The sequence below is a fragment of the Denticeps clupeoides genome, chromosome 15, assembly GCF_900700375.1.
Source record: "Denticeps clupeoides chromosome 15, fDenClu1.1, whole genome shotgun sequence".
NCBI lineage: Eukaryota > Metazoa > Chordata > Actinopteri > Clupeiformes > Denticipitidae > Denticeps > Denticeps clupeoides.
Window position 1 is genome coordinate 17,003,819 of NC_041721.1, and position 21,420 is coordinate 17,025,238.

Genomic DNA, 21,420 nt, shown 5'->3' on the forward strand with positions numbered 1-21,420 from the left:
TTGCTGTTGTTCTTGCATCTATCAATATATATTGATAGATAATGACTTCAAATGATGTAGATTTCCTTAAGTATGTTGTTTTATGGGTAATGTCAATGTTTTCATCATAAATCTAAGCTGCAATCTTTTTTAAGACGATTAGCACAGGACTGCACATACTCCAGTTTGTGCCAATATTCCGTGATCTTCATGTGTACCTGAGCATTTTTTTCTTGGCAGCACCTTTTGTCTACCTGCTCACGTTCAAGCTTTTCATTTAGCTTTTGATTTTCCCTTAATTGGTCCACAAGATTGACCTGCACTTCCTCCAATCGATGTGTACTATCCTTAAGCTTCATGTGCAGCTGAGTATTTTCTTCTTTGAGGCAGTTTTTGGCTTCCATTTCACGCTCCAGCATTTGGATATTTCTCTGTCTTTCATTTTGGTGCTCACGTTCAAGCTGTTCCCTTAACTGGTCCTTAAGATTGACCTGCACTTCCAGTTTATGCTCACAATCCTTAAGCCTAATGTGCAGCTGAGTATTTTCTTCTTTGAGGCAGTTTTTGGCTTCCATTTCACGCTCCAGCATTTGGATATTTCTCTGTCTTTCATTTTGGTGCTCACGTTCAAGCTGTTCTCTTAACTGGTCCTTAAGATTGACCTGCACTTCCAGTTTATGCTCACAATCCTTAAGCCTCATGTGCAGCTGAGTATTTTCTTCTTTGAGGCAGTTTTTGGCTTCCATTTCATGCTCCAGCATTTGGATATTTCTCTGTCTTTCATTTTGGTGCTCACGTTCAAGCTGTTCCCTTAACTGGTCCTTAAGATTGACCTGCACTTCCAGTTTATGCTCACAATCCTTAAGCCTAATGTGCAGCAGAGTATTTTCTTCTAGGAGGCACATTTTGGCTTCCAGCTCCCGTTGCACTTGGGCTCATCCTCAAGCTCTTCTTTTAGCTGCTGTTCTTCCCTTAGTTGGTCCTTAAGATTGACCTGCACTTCTTTCAGTCTATGCTCACAATCTTCAAGCTTCATGTGCATCTGAATATTTTCTTCTTTGAGGCAATTTTTGGCTTCCAGCTCTCGCCCTTGCATTTGGGTATTTGCCTGTCTTTGAATTTGGAGCTCATGTTGAAGCTCTTCTCTTAGCCTTTTCTCTACCCTTAGATTGTCCTTAAGATTGACCTGCACAATCTCCAGTGTATGCTCACAATCCTTAAGCTTTCTTTGCAGCCGAGTATTTTCTTCTTGAAGGCATCGTTTTGCGTCTTCTCTTAGCTGTTGAACTTCCCTTAATTGGGTCTGTCAGGAAGACAGACCATTTATTATTGTGCTAGGAATGGCAAAAAAGAACATGTCTTACGTTAAAGACCGCCACGCGAAGACCGTCAAACGTAAAGAAACAACGGAGTGGTCAGGCCGAAGGCAGTACCACAGTAAAGAAGCCCCATTTTACAAATCCCATGCCCGCAGCTGTGACCAATGCCCGGACAGACCCATCAAAATTTCCCCCTGGAATTTTGGCTTCTAGTTGCTCATTAAGATTGACCAGCCCTTCCAGTCTATGCTCAAAATATTTAAGCTTCATGTGCAGCTGAGTATTTTCTTCTTTGAGGCACTTTTTGGCTTCAAGCTCTCGCTCTTGCATTTGAGTATTTGCTTGTCTTTCGTTTTGGAGCTCACATACAAGCTCTTCTCTTAGCTGGTGCCCTTCCCTTAAATCATCCATAAGATTGGACTGCACTTCCTCCAGTTTATACTCACAATCTTTAAGATCCATGTGCAGCTGTGTATGTTCTTCTTGGAGGCTTTTTTTTGCTTCCTGCTCATGTTCAAGCTCTTCCCTTAGCTTTTGCTCTTCCCTTAGGTGGTCCTTAAGATTGACCTGCATTTCCTCAAGTCTATGCTCACAATCTTTAAGCTTCAGGTGCAGTTGAGTATTTTCATCTTTGAGGCACCTTTTGGCTTCCAGCTCTTGCCCTTGCATTTGGGTATTTGCCTGTCTTTCAACTTGAAGCTTATGTTCACGCTCTTCCCTTAGCTGTTGCTCTTCCCTTAGGTGGTCCTTAAGATTGACCTGCATTTCCTCAAGTCTATGCTCACAATCTTTAAGCTTCATGTGCAGTTGAGTATTTTCATCTTTGAGGCACCTTTTGGCTTCCAGCTCTTGCCCTTGCATTTGGGTATTTGCCTGTCTTTCAACTTGAAGCTTATGTTCAAGCTCTTCCCTTAGCTGTTGCTCTTCCCTTAGTTTGTCCTTAATATTGACCTGCACAATCTCCAGTGTATGCTCACAATCCTTAAGCTTTATGTGCAGCTGAGTATTTTCTTCTTGGAGGCACCTTTTGGCCCCTTCTCTTAGCTGTTGATCTTCCCTTAATTGCTCATTAAGATTGACCAGCACTTCCAGTCTATGCTCACAATCTGTAAGCTTAATGTGCAGCTGAGTATTTTCTTCTTTGAGGCACCTTTTGGCTTCCAGCTCTCGCTCTTGCATTTGAGTATTTGCTTGTCTTTCATTTAGGAGCTCACATACAAGCTTTTCTCTTAGCTGGGGCCCTTCCCTTAATTCGTCTTTAAAATTGGACTGCACTTCCTTCAGTTTATACTCACAATCTTTAAGCTTCATGTGCAGCTGAGTATTTTCTTCTTTGAGGCACCATTTTGCTTTCAGCTCTTGCCTTTGCATCTGGGTATTTGCCTGTCTTTCAGTTTGGAGCTTATGTTCAAGTTCTTCTCTTAGCTTTTGCTCTTCCATTAATTGATCCGTAAGATTGGACTGCACTTCCTCCAGTCTATTCTCACAATCTTTAAGATTCATGTGCAGCTGAAAATTTTCTTCTCTAAGGCCCCTTTCGGCTTCCAGCTCTCTTTGCCTTTGCGTATTGGCCTGTGTTTCATGTTGGTGCTCACGTTCAAGCTCTTCCCTTAGCTGTTGCTCTTCCCTTAATTGGTCCATAAGATTGGACTGCACTTCCTTCAGTCTATTCTCCCAATCCTTAAGATTCATGTGCAGCTGAGTATTTTCTTCTTTTAGGGATCTCTCGGCTTCCAGCTCCCCTTGTATTTGGGTGTTTGCCTGTCTTTCAGTTAGGAGCTCGTATTCAAGCTCTTCCCTTAGCTGTTGCTCTTCCCTTAATTGGTCCTTAAGATTGGACTGCACTTCCTGCAGTCTAGTCTCACAATCCTTAAGATTCATGTGCAGCTGAGAATTTTCTTCTTTAAGGGACCATGCGGCGTCCAGCTCCTCTTGCATTTGGGTATTTGCCTGTCTTTCATTTTGGTACTCACGTTCAAGCTCTTCCCTTAGCTGTTGCTCTTCCCTTAATTGGTCCATAAGATTGGACTGCACTTCATTCAGTCTATTCTCCCAATTTTTAAGATTCATGTGCAGCTGAGTATTTTCTTCTTTAAGGGACCTTGCGGCGTCCAGCTCCCCTTGTATTTGGGTATTTGCCTGTCTTTCATTTTGGTACTCACGTTCAAGCTCTTCCCTTAGCTGTTGCTCTTCCCTTAATTGGTCCATAAGATTGGACTGCACTTCATTCAGTCTATTCTCCCAATTTTTAAGATTCATGTGCAGCTGAGTATTTTCTTCTTTAAGGGACCTTGCGGCGTCCAGCTCCCCTTGTATTTGGGTATTTGCCTGTCTTTGAATTTGGACCTCATGTTCAAGCTCTTCTTTTAGAGGTTGCCCTTCCCTTAATTGGTTCATATAATTGGACTGCACTTCCTTCAGTCTATTTTCCCAATTCTTAAGATTCATGTGCAGCCGAGTATTTTCCTCTTTAAAGGACCTCTCGGCTTCCAGCTCACCTTGCATTTGGGTATTTGTTTGTCTTTCAATTTGAAGCTCACGTTCAAGTTCTTCCCTTAGCTGTTGCTCTTCCCTTAATTGGTCCTTAAGACTGACCTGCACTTCCAGTCTATGCTCACAGTCCTTAAGCTTTATGTGCAGCTGAGTATTTTCATCTTTGAGGCACCTTTTGGCTTCAAGCTCTTGCCTTTGCATTTGGGTATTTGCCTGTCTTTCAGATTGGAGCTTATGTTCAAGCTCTTCTCTTAGCTGTTGCTCTTCCCTTAATTGGTCCTTAAGACTGACCTGCACTTCCAGTCTATGCTCACAGTCCTTAAGCTCAATGTGCAGCTGAGTATTTTCTTCCTGGAGGCACCTTTTAGCATCCTGCTCAAATTCAAGCTCTTCTCTTAGCTGGTGCCCTTCCCTTAATTCGTTTGTAAAATTGAACTGCACTTCCTCCAGTTTATGCTCACAATCCTTAAGCTTTTCGTGCAACTGAGTATTTTCTTCTTTGAGGCACCTTTTGGCTTCCAGCTCTTGCGCTTGCATCTGGGTATTTACCTGTCTTTCTTTTTGGAGCTCACATACAAGCTCTTCCCTTAGCTGGTGCCCTTCCCTTAATTCGTCCTTAAGATTGGACTGCACTTCCTCCAGTCTATTTTCACAGTCCTTAAGCTCCATGTGCAGCTGAGTATTTTCTGCTTTCAGGCTTTTTTTGGCTTTCAGCTCTTGCTCTTGCATTTGGGTATTTGCCTGTCTTTCATTTTGCAGCTCACATTCAAGCTGTTCTCTTAGCTCTTGCTCATTCCTTAATTGGTCTTGAAGATTAACTTGGACTTCCAGTGTATGCTCATAATCTTTAAGATTCATGTGCAGCTGAGTATTTTCTTCTTTGAGGCACCTTTTGGCTTCCATCTCTTGCCCTTGCATTTGGGTATTTGCCTGTCTTTCAATTTCGAGCTCCTGTTCAAGCTCTTCTCTGAGCTGTTGCTTTTCCCTTAATTGGTCCATAAGATTGGACTGCACTTCCTCCAGTCTATTCTCATAATCCTTAAGCTTCATGTGTAGCTGAATATTTTCGTCTTGAAGGCATCTTTTGGCTTCCGGGTCTTTGCAGAGCTCTTCTTTTTTTATGAATCTCATTGTCTCCTGTGGCTTTTGAGGTGCTTGGATGGTTGTGCAATTTATTTTTCATTTTGGATGACATTTTTTTTCAACCTTTTAAATATGGGCTGGCGTTTGTCTTGTCCGTTTGTCTCATTCATTTCTATACTGAATTTACTGCTATCGGTGTTGTTCATACAGATTGTTTAAATAGGCAAAATTACTTAAGATTTTTTTCAGAAAGAATGAATTTCTCTAAAGAACTAGTTTTGGCCAGTGAATAGACAAGAATTTCTCTATTCACTGGCCAAAACTAGTCTCAATACTTCTTCAGAATTCTATCATCTTCTTTATTGAGTAATATTTTTTCATATATTAATATATATTTAATATATTAATAATTAATAAACATGCCTGGAAGACAACTAACATTGGAATTATTGAATACAATAAAGCCCTTCAAAGGAAGAGTTTTAAACAACCATACTTTACTGGTCAAAATATTGTATTTACCCTCAATGTAGCCTTTGCTATTTGAACTGCAATTGTCTTGTCTTCTTTTATTGTTTCTGTTTGCATTTGTGTTCTGTTTTTTGATGTCCTGTTTTGTCCTGTTTTTCATGGTTCCAAAGGAATGTTGTTTCGTGTTTACTGTGTACATAATAAAGACGAAACTACATCTCACATCACATTATTGTCATTTCACTTCACTTAAACAAAAACTAAATAAACTAATGCTCTTCACCTCCCCTCACTCACAGTGTGCAGTGGCCATCATGTCTTTAAATGTTTTGAGCAGATTTTTGAGTCACGTCATAGGCATCCTCAGGGCTGATAGTGACAGTGACAGGGCTGATAGTGAAAAAAATCCTGAGCATGAACTTTTTTCCATGCTTGGGAGGTGGCAGCAACACACTTTAAGACATAACTTGTTCTCCTGTGCCCAGACATATATACAGCCTGATATATAACAACCATGAACGTCATTATTGTCCGTGTATGCTCACCTGAGAGAATTTTTTGTAAAGTAACCCCTTAAATGATAAATTCTGGTGAATTTTGTGGAAATAAATAGATAACAGACATGAGATGAACAAACCCGGTATAAGCCTATATTTCCAGTAGTATATTTGTGCAGAGCAGCAGAGCTCTTGAGACCCTGGGCCTGGTAGGCCTGTTCAGAAACTCATCTGTGCTTTTAACTACTTTCTTACCTGCCCTAATGCAGGTAAGATATCTCACATACTGCCTGCACACAGACAGATATGCAAGGGCAAGTTTAAATTAGCCATGTGATCGGTCATTGCGGTGGAATATATCCTTTGGCTGTTGACTCCAGCAAATGTAAGGTAGAATGTAATGGAAACACATCACCTGACAACCGCTTGAGCTCACACAACCCAACCTAAACCTAGAAAAATTCAGCCTGAACGTGAAGTGTGTTGAATTACTCGGACTACTGCTTTGTGACAGGATTTTTTGTGACTTAGACATAGCTTCAGATCAATGAGCGAACCAGATTTTATTTAATTTATTTTTGCAGCAGAGTAAATTTGGTTAGCCATCTGAACATGTGGCTACAAAAATAACATAAAATTAACATTAGGTCAAACTTAACAATTACAATATAGTTGTACACCAGCCGTATATTCTACTTGCAGATCATTTAGTATGTAGGTTACTTACCAGTTCATTTCCCCTGGCAACTCACTTCCACCTCAGATTTCCAACGTCTATGTAACGTGAGTACTTTCGCAATGATGACATCACCGGAAATGAGTGCGGTAACGTTAAGCGAGCAAATCTTTAACCACATCAAATCATTTGATATGGGTTTATTAATCAGAAATGAAATAAACTCCTCCACATATCCTGATATTTAATTTGGATCTATTTAAATAAACTATATACATCTCTATGTTTTAGTTCTTTCATCATGTTTCATTTATTTGTAACAAAAAAAAAACAGTTTTGCAATGTTTCATGTATTCATTTTATTTTGTCTTCAGGGTTAAATGCAGGTGGGATTTGGGGGGAGATTTCTTCATGGCTTTGAGTTATTAATCAGGAGTTTGTTGTTGTTCTTGCATCTATCAATTTATCTTGATAGATAATGACTTCAAAGGATGTAGATTTCCTTGAGTATGTTGTTTTATGGGTAATGTCGATGTTTTCATCATAAATCTAAGCCGCAATCTTTTTTAAGACGATTAGCACAGGACTGCACATACTCCTGTTTATGCCAATATTGCGTGATCTTCATGTGTACCTGAGCCTTTTTTCTTGGCAGCACCTTTTGGCTTCCAAGCTGTTGCTCTTCCTCTAATTGGTCATTAAAATTAATCAGCACTTCCTGTCTATGCTTATAATTCTTAAGCTTCATATACAGCTTTCTGTGATTTATTTATTGCTGCTGCACTTTGTCTTCTATGTCTTCTTTGTATCATGTTCTATGTTCTGCCTACGTGGGAGGGGTTTTCAAGTAAGAATTTCGTTGTGCTCTGTACACTGTACTTTGTAAATATGACAATAAACTTCAACCTCAACCTCAGCTAAGTATTTTCTTCTTGGAGGTACCCAAAAATAATCCAGTGAAACTCCCAAAGAGAAGAGTTCCCGTCGCAATGATGGCACCACTAAAAGCAGAGCTGAGTGATCTTCAAAGAGGGATCATCATACCAGTAGACTGTAGCACAGAATGGATCAGCAGTCTTGTAATTGTCAGGAAGCCGTCAGGAAATCTTAGAATATGCATAGACCCAAGGCCACTCAACAGGGCTTTCAAAAGATGTTATTTTCCTTAGCCGACAATAGATGACATTCTGCCAGATCTATCTAGAGCAAAAGTCTTCACTGTGTGTGATGTAAAAAATGGATTTTGGCATGTGACTCTGAATGTGGAGTCAAGCTACATGACCACATTCACCACACCGTATGGCAGATATAGATGGCTGAGGATGCCAATGGGCATCAGTCCCGCACCAGAGGTGTTTCAGAGAAAACTCAGTCAAGCTTTGGAAGGGTTACAAGGTATCTATGTCATCGCTGATGACATCCTCATCACAGGAGAGGGTGAAACCTGGGAAAAAGCAAACCAGGACCATGACGATAAACTAAGAGCATTGTTGAACAGATGTAGAGAAAAGAGCATCAAACTGAACGTAGAAAAGTTTCTTACTGCAGACAGGCTCAGATTTGTCCCTGAAAAGGTACTAGCAGTCAGGGACATGCCACGTCCAGTAGATGTCAAAGGTGTCCAAAGTTTTCTGGGCCTGATAAACTATCTCTCAAAGTTTTGTGATCACCTATCGGATGGCTGTGAGATTCTGAGGCAGCTAACTCATAAAGACAGTATGTGGGAATGTTCAGATGTGCATGAGCAAGCATTCACAAAGCTCAAAGAAGCCATCACCAAAGCTCCGATCCTCAAATATTATAATCCAGAAGAAACACTGACACTTCAGTGTGATGCGTCAGAGACTGGGTTAGGAGCTACTTTACTTCAGAAGGGGGTGCCGGTTGCTTATGGAAGCAGGGCAAAATGCTTAGCCATCGTCTACGGGATGGAAAAGTTCCATCAGTATATGTACGGGCGGACAGTCACTGTTCATTCCGACCATAAGCCACTGGACAATATAATAAGGAAACCCCTGCTGAATACCACCAAATGGCTGCAAAAAATGTTACTTAGACTGCAGAGATATGACATCGAGGTCACATACATCCCAGGGAAGGACGTGTTGTTTGCTGACACACTGAGCCGCTCATACTTACCTGAACATGCATCTGGGGACTCGGAGATTGAGAGCATAAACATGGTCCATAACATACATATAGCAGAAGAAAGACTCAAAGCAATCAGAGAGGAAATAAGTAGAGACAGGAAACTGCAGTCACTCATCAACGTAATTCAAGATGGTAGGCCAATGAGTAAGACAGACTTACCGAGGGACATTGCACATTACCACTCCTTCCAGGAAGAACTGAGTACCCAAAGTGGAGTTGTCTTCAGAGGAGAAAGAGTAGCCCACAATACATATCAGAAGATTTCAAAAGGTTTAGTAGACAGTGGGAATTCAGACATAAAACATCATCACCTGGATAGTCTTTAAGGTACAGATTGTTCAGTAGGAGAACCAGATGCCCATGCACAACAACCTGTTACAACCAAAGGTAGTTCACACATAACAGGGACAGATTGAAAACAGAAAACGGCAAGCTGCATACTACAACAGACATGCAAAGGATATTAGTGCTCTGCAACAGGGAGACAGAGTCCGTATCCAGCTAGGGTAGCATACCAAAACTTGGACAAGAGCAACAGCTGTGAAACCTGTGGACCACAGATCTTATGATGTCCAGCTTGGCTCAGGGAACTTCTGAGGAAGAACCGGTGATACCTCAGAAAAGTCAGTCACAACTTCAAAAAACACAAAGCCGGCAAATGGACATAGGGACCCAATGATGGGAGCAAACCCAATCAAGGATACTCCTGTTGTGGCTGTTACAAAAGTCTGGAAGAAAAGTGATTAGACCCCACTACCTTAAATACTATATTCAGTAATCCATGAAAATACTTTCACACCTACTGTCATGAATGAGGACAAGATAGACGAAAGAGTGTGTGCTCAACTTTATACAAAAAATTTATTAAATGCAACATAAATATATAGAAAAAGTCTTTCTTCTTTTAACCTATATTTCTGCATTATCCATCCAGCATGTAAAATAAAATGCAGTTTTGGGTTTACACTGACTAACGTACAATACAGTTAAAAAATAAAGATTCAGAGATTCTCCTTATTAACACACCATCTTTTATCAGTTGATAAAGGGAAAAAACAGTGATTGTAACAGTGATTATATTGCATCAGCAAAAGCTTCTCACACCTTCTATCAGAAAGTCTGTTCCTTTTCAGGGAAAGCACCAATTCACCTAAACTGAACAGCTGTTCCATTGGTGCACTGGATGGAGTTGGAGTGTTGTATTTCATGTACATCTTTTTGAGATGCTGGCTGACAGTTGGGACACACTAGCATTGTCAGTTGCGGGAGCGATTTTACGACACAGAAGCTCCTTCACATGCTCTCTCCCATGCTCATTTCTCAGCCAACAAAGTTCAGACTTGGGAAAAGTAGACACTGCAAGAAGTCCTTCTACAATATCCAGAACGAGTCTTGATGGCCTGTAACATGCATGTCACAGCCATGGTACCACCTTCTGCCCACCAGAGGGACACTGCCCACTCTTGAATTAAGTTCCCAGAGACGCTGCCTTTTACTACAACCTTTGCCTGTCCTTGACCTTGAGTTTGTCAGACCACGACCGAGGTTCGGAGCCCCATGGTGAGCACTAAATCCTTCCCCCACTCCGCCACACGCTGCTTGCTTTCCATCACAATATGCTGGAAGAAACCCAGGACTGGCCAGCATCAGGGGCGAACGCTGGTGGACTCCGGGGCTGCCATGAATCTGATTGACATTGGTCTGGTCACCTGACTTCATCTCCCGATCACTCGGTGTGATTCGCCACGCGCAGTCATGGGACCAGAAGGCAGCCCGCTGTGCTCGGGTCAGGTACTTTTTCAGACCAAACCCCTACTCATCTACCTTGAGCCTAACCACATTGAAACCATATTGTTTTAGCTCACCACAACTCCCCATGACCCCATTGTAAAGTGAAAGTGAAGTGATTGTCATTGTGATCCACTGCAACACAGAACACAGTGGACACAATGAAATGTGTCCTCTGCTTTTAACCCAGTGAGCAGTTGGCAGCCATGACAGGCGCCCAGGGAGCAGTGTGTGGGGATGGTGCTTTGCTCAGTGGCACCTCAGTGACACTTTTGCGGAATGGCATTTTTGCCCCAACCACGTAGCAGCAGTAAAACACAGCCATGCCCCTGAACCATGATGTCGGAAACAGAGAACTCTTGGAATGGCGCCACTGACTGGAGGCGGCCTGGTCCACCCATTTATATTCCTCAGTCCTGGAGGATGATGTCGGTGGTCTGGGCAGTGGTGAGGAGTCCAGGAAAGGCAACGAACCGGGCCATCTTTGAGAAGGGGTTGACGAGGACCATAATGGTAGTCATACCCCTGGATCATAGCAGTCTGGTGACGAAAACCCATGGAGACATGGGACCAGGGCCGATGGGGGTGAGGTAAAGGAAGGAGAAGGTCTTGTGGTCCCTGGGTGTCGGCCTTGTGTGAGGTACAGGTGGAACATTGGTCAGGGTGCGCTGGCATCTGGGGTATCCAGCCAGTGGTGTGTCATGTAGGAAGGGCTGTGTTAGGATGTGGGAGGAAAGATTGTCATCAGCATCTGGGACATATTTGTGTGACAGGGCATCAGCTTTAGCGTTTTTGGTGCCCAGGATGTAGGACATGGAGAACTGCTTAAAAACTTGTCATGTCATAGGCATCCTCAGGACATGATAAAAAAAAAAATTCTGAGCGTGAACTTTTTTCCATGCCTGGGAGGTGAGCAGCAACACACTTTAAGACATAACTTGTTGTCCCCTGTGCCCAGACATATATATAGCCTGATATATAACAACTATGAACGCCATTATTGTCAAGCTCTTGAGACCCTGGGTCTGGTAGGCCTGTTCAGAAAACCCCTGCCTTAAACTACTCCCTACTGCCCTAACCTAATATCTTACTTTAGCTTCTCAGACTCTGACAAGATGTTTCGTGCAACAAGATATCTCACATACAGCCTGCACACAGACAGATATGCAAGGGTAAGTTTAAATTAGTCATGCGATCGGTCATTGGGGTGGAATATCTCCTCTGGCTGTTGACCCCAGTAAATGTAATGTAGAATGTAATGGAAATACATCACCGCTTGAGCTCACACAACCCAACCTAAACCGATAAAATTTGAGCCTGAACTTGCCAAGATTTACAGCTCTAAGGTGAAGTATGTTGAATTACTCAGACTACTGCTTTGTGACAGGATTTTTAACATAAAATAAACATTAGGTGAAACACCGCAAATGTGTGCGATATTGTTATGTGAGCAAATCTTTAATCACATCAAATCACTTTATATGGGCTTATTCACCAGAAATTAATTAAACTCCTCCAAATATCCTAATATTTAGAAATATTTAAATAAAGTATATATATATAAAGTTCTTTCATCATGTTTTATTTATTTGCAACAACATTTACGACATTTATCAGGCACCCTTTCCAGAGCGACTAGTTACAGGGACAGTCCCCCCGGAGCGACTGTGTTACCAACTAGGATATTACCACCCAAACAAACAAAATCCAGGTTGGCACTGTTTCATGTATTCATTTTATTTTGTCCTCGGGGTTAAAAGCAGGTGGGATTTTGGGGTAGATTTCTTCATGGCGTGGAGTTATTAAACAGGAAGGAGTTTGCTGTTGTTCTTGCATCTATCAATATATATTGATAGATAATGACTTCAAATGATGTAGATTTATGTAGAAGTATGTTGTTTTATGGGTAATGTCAATGTTTTCATCATAAATCTAAGCTGCAATCTTTTTTAAGACGATTAGCACAGGACTGCACATACTCCAGTTTGTGCCAATATTCCGTGATCTTCATGTGTACCTGAGCATTTTTTTCTTGGCAGCACCTTTTGTCTTCCTGCTCACGTTCAAGCTTTTCATTTAGCTTTTGATATTCCCTTAATTGGTCCACAAGATTGACCTGCACTTCCTCCAATCGATGTGTACTATCCTTAAGCTTCATGTGCAGCTGAGTATTTTCTTCTTTGAGGCAGTTTTTGGCTTCCATTTCACGCTCCAGCATTTGGATATTTCTCTGTCTTTCATTTTGGTGCTCACGTTCAAGCTGTTCTCTTAACTGGTCCTTAAGATTGACCTGCACTTCCAGTTTATGCTCACAATCCTTAAGCCTCATGTGCAGCTGAGTATTTTCTTCTTTGAGGCAGTTTTTGGCTTCCATTTCACGCTCCAGCATTTGGATATTTCTCTGTCTTTCATTTTGGTGCTCACGTTCAAGCTGTTCCCTTAACTGGTCCTTAAGGTTGACCTGCACTTCCAGTTTATGCTCACAATCCTTAAGCCTAATGTGCAGCAGAGTATTTTCTTCTAGGAGGCACATTTTGGCTTCCAGCTCCCGTTGCACTTGGGCATGTGCCTGTCTTTGAATTTGGAGCTCATCCTCAAGCTCTTCTTTTAGCTGCTGTTCTTCCCTTAGTTGGTCCTTAAGATTGACCTGCACTTCCTTCAGTCTATGCTCACAATCTTCAAGCTTCATGTGCATCTGAATATTTTCTTCTTTGAGGCAATTTTTGGCTTCTAGCTCTTGCTGTTGCATTTGAGTATTTGCTTGTCTTTCATTTTGGAGATCACATAGAAGCTTTTCTCTTAGCTGGTGCATTTCCCTTATTTCGTTCATAAGGTTGGACTGCACTTCCTCCAGTCTATACTCACAGTCCTTAAGCTTCATGTGTAGCTGAGTATTTTCTTCATTGAGACACGTTTTGGCTTCCAGCTCTCGCCCTTGCATTTGGGTATTTGCCTGTCTTTGAATTTGGAGCTCATGTTGAAGCTCTTCTCTTAGCCTTTTCTCTACCCTTAGATTGTCCTTAAGATTGACCTGCACAATCTCCAGTGTATGCTCACAATCCTTAAGCTTTCTTTGCAGCTCAGTATTTTCTTCTTGGAGGCATCGTTTTGCGTCTTCTCTTAGCTGTTGAACTTCCCTTAATTGCTCATTAAGATTGACCAGCCCTTCCAGTCTATGCTCAAAATATTTAAGCTTCATGTGCAGCTGAGTATTTTCTTCTTTGAGGCACTTTTTGGCTTCAAGCTCTCGCTCTTGCATTTGAGTATTTGCTTGTCTTTCGTTTTGGAGCTCACATACAAGCTCTTCTCTTAGCTGGTGCCCTTCCCTTAATTCATCCATAAGATTGGACTGCACTTCCTCCAGTTTATACTCACAATCTTTAAGATCCATGTGCAGCTGTGTATGTTCTTCTTGGAGGCTTTTTTTTGCTTCCTGCTCATGTTCAAGCTCTTCCCTTAGCTTTTGCTCTTCCCTTAGGTGGTCCTTAAGATTGACCTGCATTTCCTCAAGTCTATGCTCACAATCTTTAAGCTTCATGTGCAGTTGAGTATTTTCATCTTTGAGGCACCTTTTGGCTTCCAGCTCTTGCCCTTGCATTTGGGTATTTGCCTGTCTTTCAACTTGAAGCTTATGTTCAAGCTCTTCCCTTAGCTGTTGCTCTTCCCTTAGGTGGTCCTTAAGATTGACCTGCATTTCCTCAAGTCTATGCTCACAATCTTTAAGCTTCATGTGCAGTTGAGTATTTTCATCTTTGAGGCACCTTTTGGCTTCCAGCTCTTGCCCTTGCATTTGGGTATTTGCCTGTCTTTCAACTTGAAGCTTATGTTCAAGCTCTTCCCTTAGCTGTTGCTCTTCCCTTAGTTTGTCCTTAATATTGACCTGCACAATCTCCAGTGTATGCTCACAATCCTTAAGCTTTATGTGCAGCTGAGTATTTTCTTCTTGAAGGCACCTTTTGGCCTCTTCTCTTAGCTGTTGATCTTCCCTTAATTGCTCATTAAGATTGACCAGCACTTCCAGTCTATGCTCACAATCTGTAAGCTTAATGTGCAGCTGAGTATTTTCTTCTTTGAGGCACCTTTTGGCTTCCAGCTCTCGCTCTTGCATTTGAGTATTTGCTTGTCTTTCATTTAGGAGCTCACATACCAGCTTTTCTCTTAGCTGGTGCCCTTCCCTTAATTCGTCTTTAAAATTGGACTGCACTTCCTTCAGTTTATACTCACAATCTTTAAGCTCCATATGCAGCTGTGTATTTTTTTCTTGGAGGCTTTTTTTGGCTTCCTGCTCATGTTCAAGCTCTTCCCTTAGCTGTTGCTCTTCTCTTAGTTGGTCCTTAAGATTGACCTGCACTTCTTCAAGTCTATGCTCACAATCCTTAAGCTTCGTGTGCAGATGAGTATTTTTTTCTTTGAGGCACCTTTTGGCTTCCAGCTCTTGCCCTTGCATTTGGGTATTTGCCTGTCTTTCATTTTGGTGCTCACGTTCAAGCTCTTCCCTTAGCTGTTGCTCTTCCCTTAATTGGTCCAGAAGATTGGACTGCACTTCTTCCAGTCTATGCTTACAATCCGCAAGCTTCATGTGCAGCTGAGTATTTTCATTTTTGAGGCACCTTTTGGCTTCCAGCTCTTGCCTTTGCATTTGGGTATTTTCCTGTCTTTCAATTTGAAGCTTATGTTCAAGCTCTTCTGTTAGCTGTTGCTGTTCCCTTAATTGGTCCTTAAGACTGACCTGCACTTCTTCTAGTCTATGCTCACAATCCTTAAGCTTTCTTTTCAGCTGAGGATTTTCTTCTTGGAGGCACCTTTTGGCCTCTTCTCTTAGCTGTTGATCTTCCCTTAATTGATGATTAAGATTAACCAGCACTTCCTCCAGTCTATGCTCACAATCTTTAAGCTTCATGTGCAGCTGAGTATTTTCTTCTTTGAGGCACCATTTTGCTTTCAGCTCTTGCCTTTGCATCTGGGTATTTGCCTGTCTTTCAGTTTGGAGCTTATGTTCAAGTTCTTCTCTTAGCTTTTGCTCTTCCATTAATTGATCCGTAAGATTGGACTGCACTTCCTCCAGTCTATTCTCACAATCTTTAAGATTCATGTGCAGCTGAGAATTTTCTTCTCTAAGGCCCCTTTCGGTTTCCAGCTCTCTTTGCCTTTGCGTATTGGCCTGTGTTTCATGTTGGTGCTCACGTTCAAGCTCTTCCCTTAGCTGTTGCTCTTCCCTTAATTGGTCCATAAGATTGGACTGCACTTCCTTCAGTCTATTCTCCCAATCCTTAAGATTCATGTGCAGCTGAGTATTTTCTTCTTTTAGGGACCTCTCGGCTTCCAGCTCCTCTTGTATTTGGGTGTTTGCCTGTCTTTCAGTTAGGAGCTCGTGTTCAAGCTCTTCCCTTAGCTGTTGCTCTTCCCTTAATTGGTCCTTAAGATTGGACTGCACTTCCTGCAGTCTAGTCTCACAATCCTTAAGATTCATGTGCAGCTGAGAATTTTCTTCTTTAAGGGACCATGCGGCGTCCAGCTCCTCTTGCATTTGGGTATTTGCCTGTCTTTCATTTTGGTACTCACGTTCAAGCTCTTCCCTTAGCTGTTGCTCTTCCCTTAATTGGTCCATAAGATTGGACTGCACTTCATTCAGTCTATTCTCCCAATTTTTAAGATTCATGTGCAGCTGAGTATTTTCTTCTTTAAGGGACCTTGCGGCGTCCAGCTCCCCTTGTATTTGGGTATTTGCCTGTCTTTGAATTTGGACCTCATGTTCAAGCTCTTCTCTTAGCTGTTGCTCTTCCCTTAATTGGTTCATATAATTGGACTGCACTTCCTTCAGTCTATTTTCCCAATTCTTAAGATTCATGTGCAGCTGAGTATTTTCCTCTTTAAAGGACCTCTCGGCTTCCAGCTCACCTTGCATTTGGGTATTTGTTTGTCTTTCAGTTTGAAGCTCATGTTCAAGTTCTTCCCTTAGCTGTTGCTCTTCCCTTAATTGGTCCTTAAGACTGACCTGCACTTCCAGTCTATGCTCACAGTCCTTAAGCTTTATGTGCAGCTGAGTATTTTCATCTTTGAGGCACCTTTTGGCTTCAAGCTCTTGCCTTTGCATTTGGGTATTTGCCTGTCTTTCAGATTGGAGCTTATGTTCAAGCTCTTCTCTTAGCTGTTGCTCTTCCCTTAATTGGTCCTTAAGACTGACCTGCACTTCCAGTCTATGCTCACAGTCCTTAAGCTCAATGTGCAGCTGAGTATTTTCTTCCTGGAGGCACCTTTTAGCATCCTGCTCAAATTCAAGCTCTTCTCTTAGCTGGTGCCCTTCCCTTAATTCGTTTGTAAGATTGAACTGCACTTCCTCCAGTTTATGCTCACAATCCTTAAGCTTTTCGTGCAACTGAGTATTTTCTTCTTTGAGGCACCTTTTGGCTTCCAGCTCTTGCGCTTGCATCTGGGTATTTACCTGTCTTTCTTTTTGGAGCTCACATACAAGCTCTTCCCTTAGCTGGTGCCCTTCCCTTAATTCGTCCTTAAGATTGGACTGCACTTCCTCCAGTCTATTTTCACAGTCCTTAAGCTCCATGTGCAGCTGAGTATTTTCTTCTTTAAGGCACCTTTTGGCTTCCAGCTCTTGCCCTTGCATTTGGGTATTTGCCTGTCTTTCTTTTTGGAGCTCATGTTGAAGCTCTTCCCTTAGCTGGTGCCCTTCCCGTAATTCATTCATAAGATTGGACTGCACTTCCTCCAGTCTATTCTCACAATCCTTAAGCTTCATGTGTAGCTGAGTATTTTCTGCTTTCAGGCATCTTTTGGCTTTCAGCTCTTGCTCTTGCATTTGGGTATTTGCCTGTCTTTCATTTTGCAGCTCACATTCAAGCTGTTCTCTTAGCTCTTGCTCATTCCTTAATTGGTCTTGAAGATTAACTTGGACTTCCAGTGTATGCTCATAATCTTTAAGCTTCATGTGCAGCTGAGTATTTTCTTCTTTGAGGCACCTTTTGGCTTCCATCTCTTGCCCTTGCATTTGGGTATTTGCCTGTCTTTCAATTTCGAGCTCCTGTTCAAGCTCTTCTCTGAGCTGTTGCTTTTCCCTTAATTGGTCCATAAGATTGGACTGCACTTCCTCCAGTCTATTCTCATAATCCTTAAGCTTCATGTGTAGCTGAATATTTTCGTCTTGAAGGCATCTTTTGGCTTCTGGGTCTTTGCAGAGCTCTTCTTTTTTATGAATCTCATTGTCTCCTGTGGCTTTTGAGGTGCTTGGATGGTTGTGCAATTTATTTTTCATTTTGGATGACATTTTTTTCAACCTTTTAAATATGGGCTGGCGTTTGTTTTGTCCGTTTGTCTCATTCATTTCTATACTGAATTTACTGCTATCGGTGTTGTTCATACAGATTGTTTAAATAGGCAAAATTACTTAAGATTTTTTTCAGAAAGAATGAGTTTCTCTAAAGAACTAGTTTTGGCCAGTGAATAGACAAGAATTTCTCTATTCACTGGCCAAAACTAGTCTCAATAATTCTTCAGAATTCTATCATCTTCTTTATTGAGTAATATTTTTTCATATATTAATATATATTTAATATATTAATAATTAATAAACATGCCTGGAAGACAACTAACATTGGAATTATCGAATACAATAAAGCCCTTCAAAGGAAGAGTTTTAAACAACCATACTTTACTGGTCAAAATATTGTATTTACCCTCAATGTAGCCTTTGCTATTTGAACTGCAATTGTCTTGTCTTCTTTAATTGTTTCTGTTTGCATTTGTGTTCTGTTTTTTGATGTCCTGTTTTGTCCTGTTTTTCATGGTTCCAAAGGAATGTTGTTTCGTGTTTACTGTGTACATAATAAAGACGAAACTACATCTCACATCACATTATTGTCATTTCACTTCACTTAAACAAAAAATAAATAAACTAATGCTCTTCACCTCCCCTCACTCACAGTGTGCAGTGGCCATCATGTCTATAAATGTTTTGAGCAGATTTTTGAGTCACGTCATAGGCATCCTCAGGGCTGATAGTGACAGTGACAGGGCTGATAGTGAAAAAAATCCTGAGCATGAACTTTTTTCCATGCTTGGGAGGTGGCAGCAACACACTTTAAGACATAACTTGTTCTCCTGTGCCCAGACATATATACAGCCTGATATATAACAACCATGAACGTCATTATTGTCCGTGTATGCTCACCTGAGAGAATTTTTTGTAAAGTAACCCCTTAAATGATAAATTCTGGTGAATTATGTGGAAATAAATAGATAACAGACATGAGATGAACAAACCCGGTATAAGCCTATATTTCCAGTAGAATATTTGTGCAGAGCAGCAGAGCTCTTGAGACCCTGGGCCTGGTAGGCCTGTTCAGAAACTCATCTGTGCTTTTAACTACTTTCTTACCTGCCCTAATGCAGGTAAGATATCTCACATACTGCCTGCACACAGACAGATATGCAAGGGCAAGTTTAAATTAGCCATGTGATCGGTCATTGCGGTGGAATATATCCTTTGGCTGTTGACTCCAGCAAATGTAAGGTAGAATGTAATGGAAACACATCACCTGACAACCGCTTGAGCTCACACGACCCAACCTACACCTAGAAAAATTTGCAGCAGAGTAAATTTGGTTAGCCATCTGAACATGTGGCTACAAAAATAACATAAAATTAACATTAGGTCAAACTTAACAATTACAATATAGTTGTACACCAGCCGTATATTCTACTTGCAGATCATTTAGTATGTAGGTTACTTACCAGTTCATTTCCCCTGGAAACTCACTTCCACCTCAGATTTCCAACGTCTATGTAACGTGAGTACTTTCGCAATGATGACATCACCGGAAATGAGTGCGGTAACGTTAAGCGAGCAAATCTTTAACCACATCAAATCATTTGATATGGGTTTATTAATCAGAAATGAAATAAACTCCTCCACATATCCTGATATTTAATTTGGATCAATTTAAATAAACTATATACATCTCAATGTTTTAGTTCTTTCATCATGTTTCATTTATTTGTAACAAAAAAAAAAAACAGTTTTGCAATGTTTCATGTATTCATTTTATTTTGTCTTCAGGGTTAAAGGCAGGTGGGATTTGGGGGGAGATTTCTTCATGGCTTTGAGTTATTAAACAGGAGTTTGTTGTTGTTCTTGCATCTATCAATTTATCTTGATAGATAATGACTTCAAAGGATGTAGATTTCCTTGAGTATGTTGTTTTATGGGTAATGTCGATGTTTTCATCATAAATCTAAGCCGCAATCTTTTTTAAGACGATTAGCACAGGACTGCACATACTCCAGTTTATGCCAATATTGCGTGATCTTCATGTGTACCTGAGCCTTTTTTCTTGGCAGCACCTTTTGGCTTCCTGCCGACGTTCAGGCTCTTCTTTTTAACTGTTGCTGTTCCCTTAATTGGTCCACAAGATTGACCTGCACTTGCTCAAGTCTATGTCTACTATCCTTAAGCTTCATGTGCAGCTGAGTATTTTCTTCTTGGAGGCACCTTTTGGCTACCAGCTCCCGTTGCACTTGGGCATTTGCCTGCACAATCTCCAGTGTATGCTCACAATCCTTAAGCTTTTTGTGCAGCTGAGTATTTTCTTCTTGGAGGCATCTTTTGGCCTCTTCTCTTAGCTGTTGCTCTTCCTCTAATTGGTCATTAAAATTAATCAGCACTTCCTGTCTATGCTTATAATTCTTAAGCTTCATATACAGCTTTCTGTGATTTATTTATTGCTGCTGCACTTTGTCTTCTATGTCTTCTTTGTTCTATGTTCTGTCTACGTGGGAGGGGTTTTCAAGTAAGAATTTCATTGTGCTCTGTACACTGTACTTTGTAAATATGACAATAAACTTCAACCTCAACCTCAGCTAAGTATTTTCTTCTTGGAGGTACCTTTTGGCTTCCTGCTCACATTCAAGCTCTTTACTTAGCTGTTGCTCTTCCTTTAATTGGTCCCTAAGATTGACCTGCACTTCCTCCAGTCTATGCTCACAATCCTTAAGCTTCATGTGCATCTGAGTATTTTCTTCTTTGAGGCACCTTTCAGGCACCTGGCTTTCAGCTCTTTCCCTTGCATTTAGGTATTTGCTTGTCTTATTTTGAAACTCACATGCAAGCTCTTCTCTTAACCGTTGCTCTTCCCTTAATTGGCACTTTAGATTGATATTGAGATCTCTGAGCCTTCTTTGATTGGCAAATGTGATTTTAAAGTCGACCAGTTTTTTTTTTAATACTGTTCATTAAGGCTTTTTTTTTTTTTTTTAAAGACAAGCAGTATAGGCCTGCACTTCCTCCAGTCTATGCTCACAATCTTTAAGCTTCATAAGCTTCAATCTTGTAGCTGTTGCTCTTCCTGTAATTTGTCCTGAAGATTGACCTGCGCCTTCTTCCAGTCTATGCCTACAATCCTTAAGATCCATGTGCAGCTGAGTATTTTCTTCTTGGAGGAACCTTTTGGTTTCCAGTATTCCTTGCAATAGGGTATTTGCCTCTCTTTCGATTTGGAGCTCATGTTCAAGCTCTTCTCTTAGCTGTTGCATAACTCCACATGTTTTGATGCCTTCAGTGAGAATCTACCAACGTAAATGGTCATGAAAATAAAGAAAACACATTGAATGAGAAGGTGTGTCCGAACTTTTGGCCTGTACTCTATATGATCCAAATGACACCTACTTAAACTACTACTACTACAAAACTACAGCTCACATTAATTGTTTCATTCTCTGCAGATGTGTTGTCTAACAAAATTATGAGCACAGGGGTCAATACAAACCCACAATAAATAAACAGAGGTTAGAAATAAAAGCAGTTTACCTTGAGCACTTTTATGCTGTGTATATCCCCCAATGGCATAGGATTTGTTTTAAGTGTGTATGTATAACCCTTTTTGTCTCATCTCTCTCCCTCATCTTCTCCCCCTTTCCTTATCACCCTCTCCTTCTTAATTTCAGTGTTTGGAAT

At 41.1% G+C, this 21,420-nt stretch overlaps 1 protein-coding gene across 1 annotated transcript; it reads right to left on the reverse strand.

Annotated features, from left to right (window-relative positions):
- Positions 1–1,875: 1,875 nt before the first annotated feature.
- On the reverse strand, positions 1,876–17,019 carry LOC114765227 (trichohyalin-like). The gene is made up of 8 exons (XM_028955304.1): positions 15,410–17,019; positions 14,219–14,479; positions 14,080–14,161; positions 12,574–13,953; positions 11,012–11,278; positions 2,517–4,934; positions 1,980–2,093; positions 1,876–1,881 (listed from the first exon to the last, which is right to left on the reverse strand). Exons 1-8 carry the CDS (start codon positions 17,017–17,019, stop codon positions 1,876–1,878), a joined length of 6,138 nt encoding a protein of 2,045 aa, XP_028811137.1.
- Between the last annotated feature and the right edge of the window lie 4,401 nt (positions 17,020–21,420).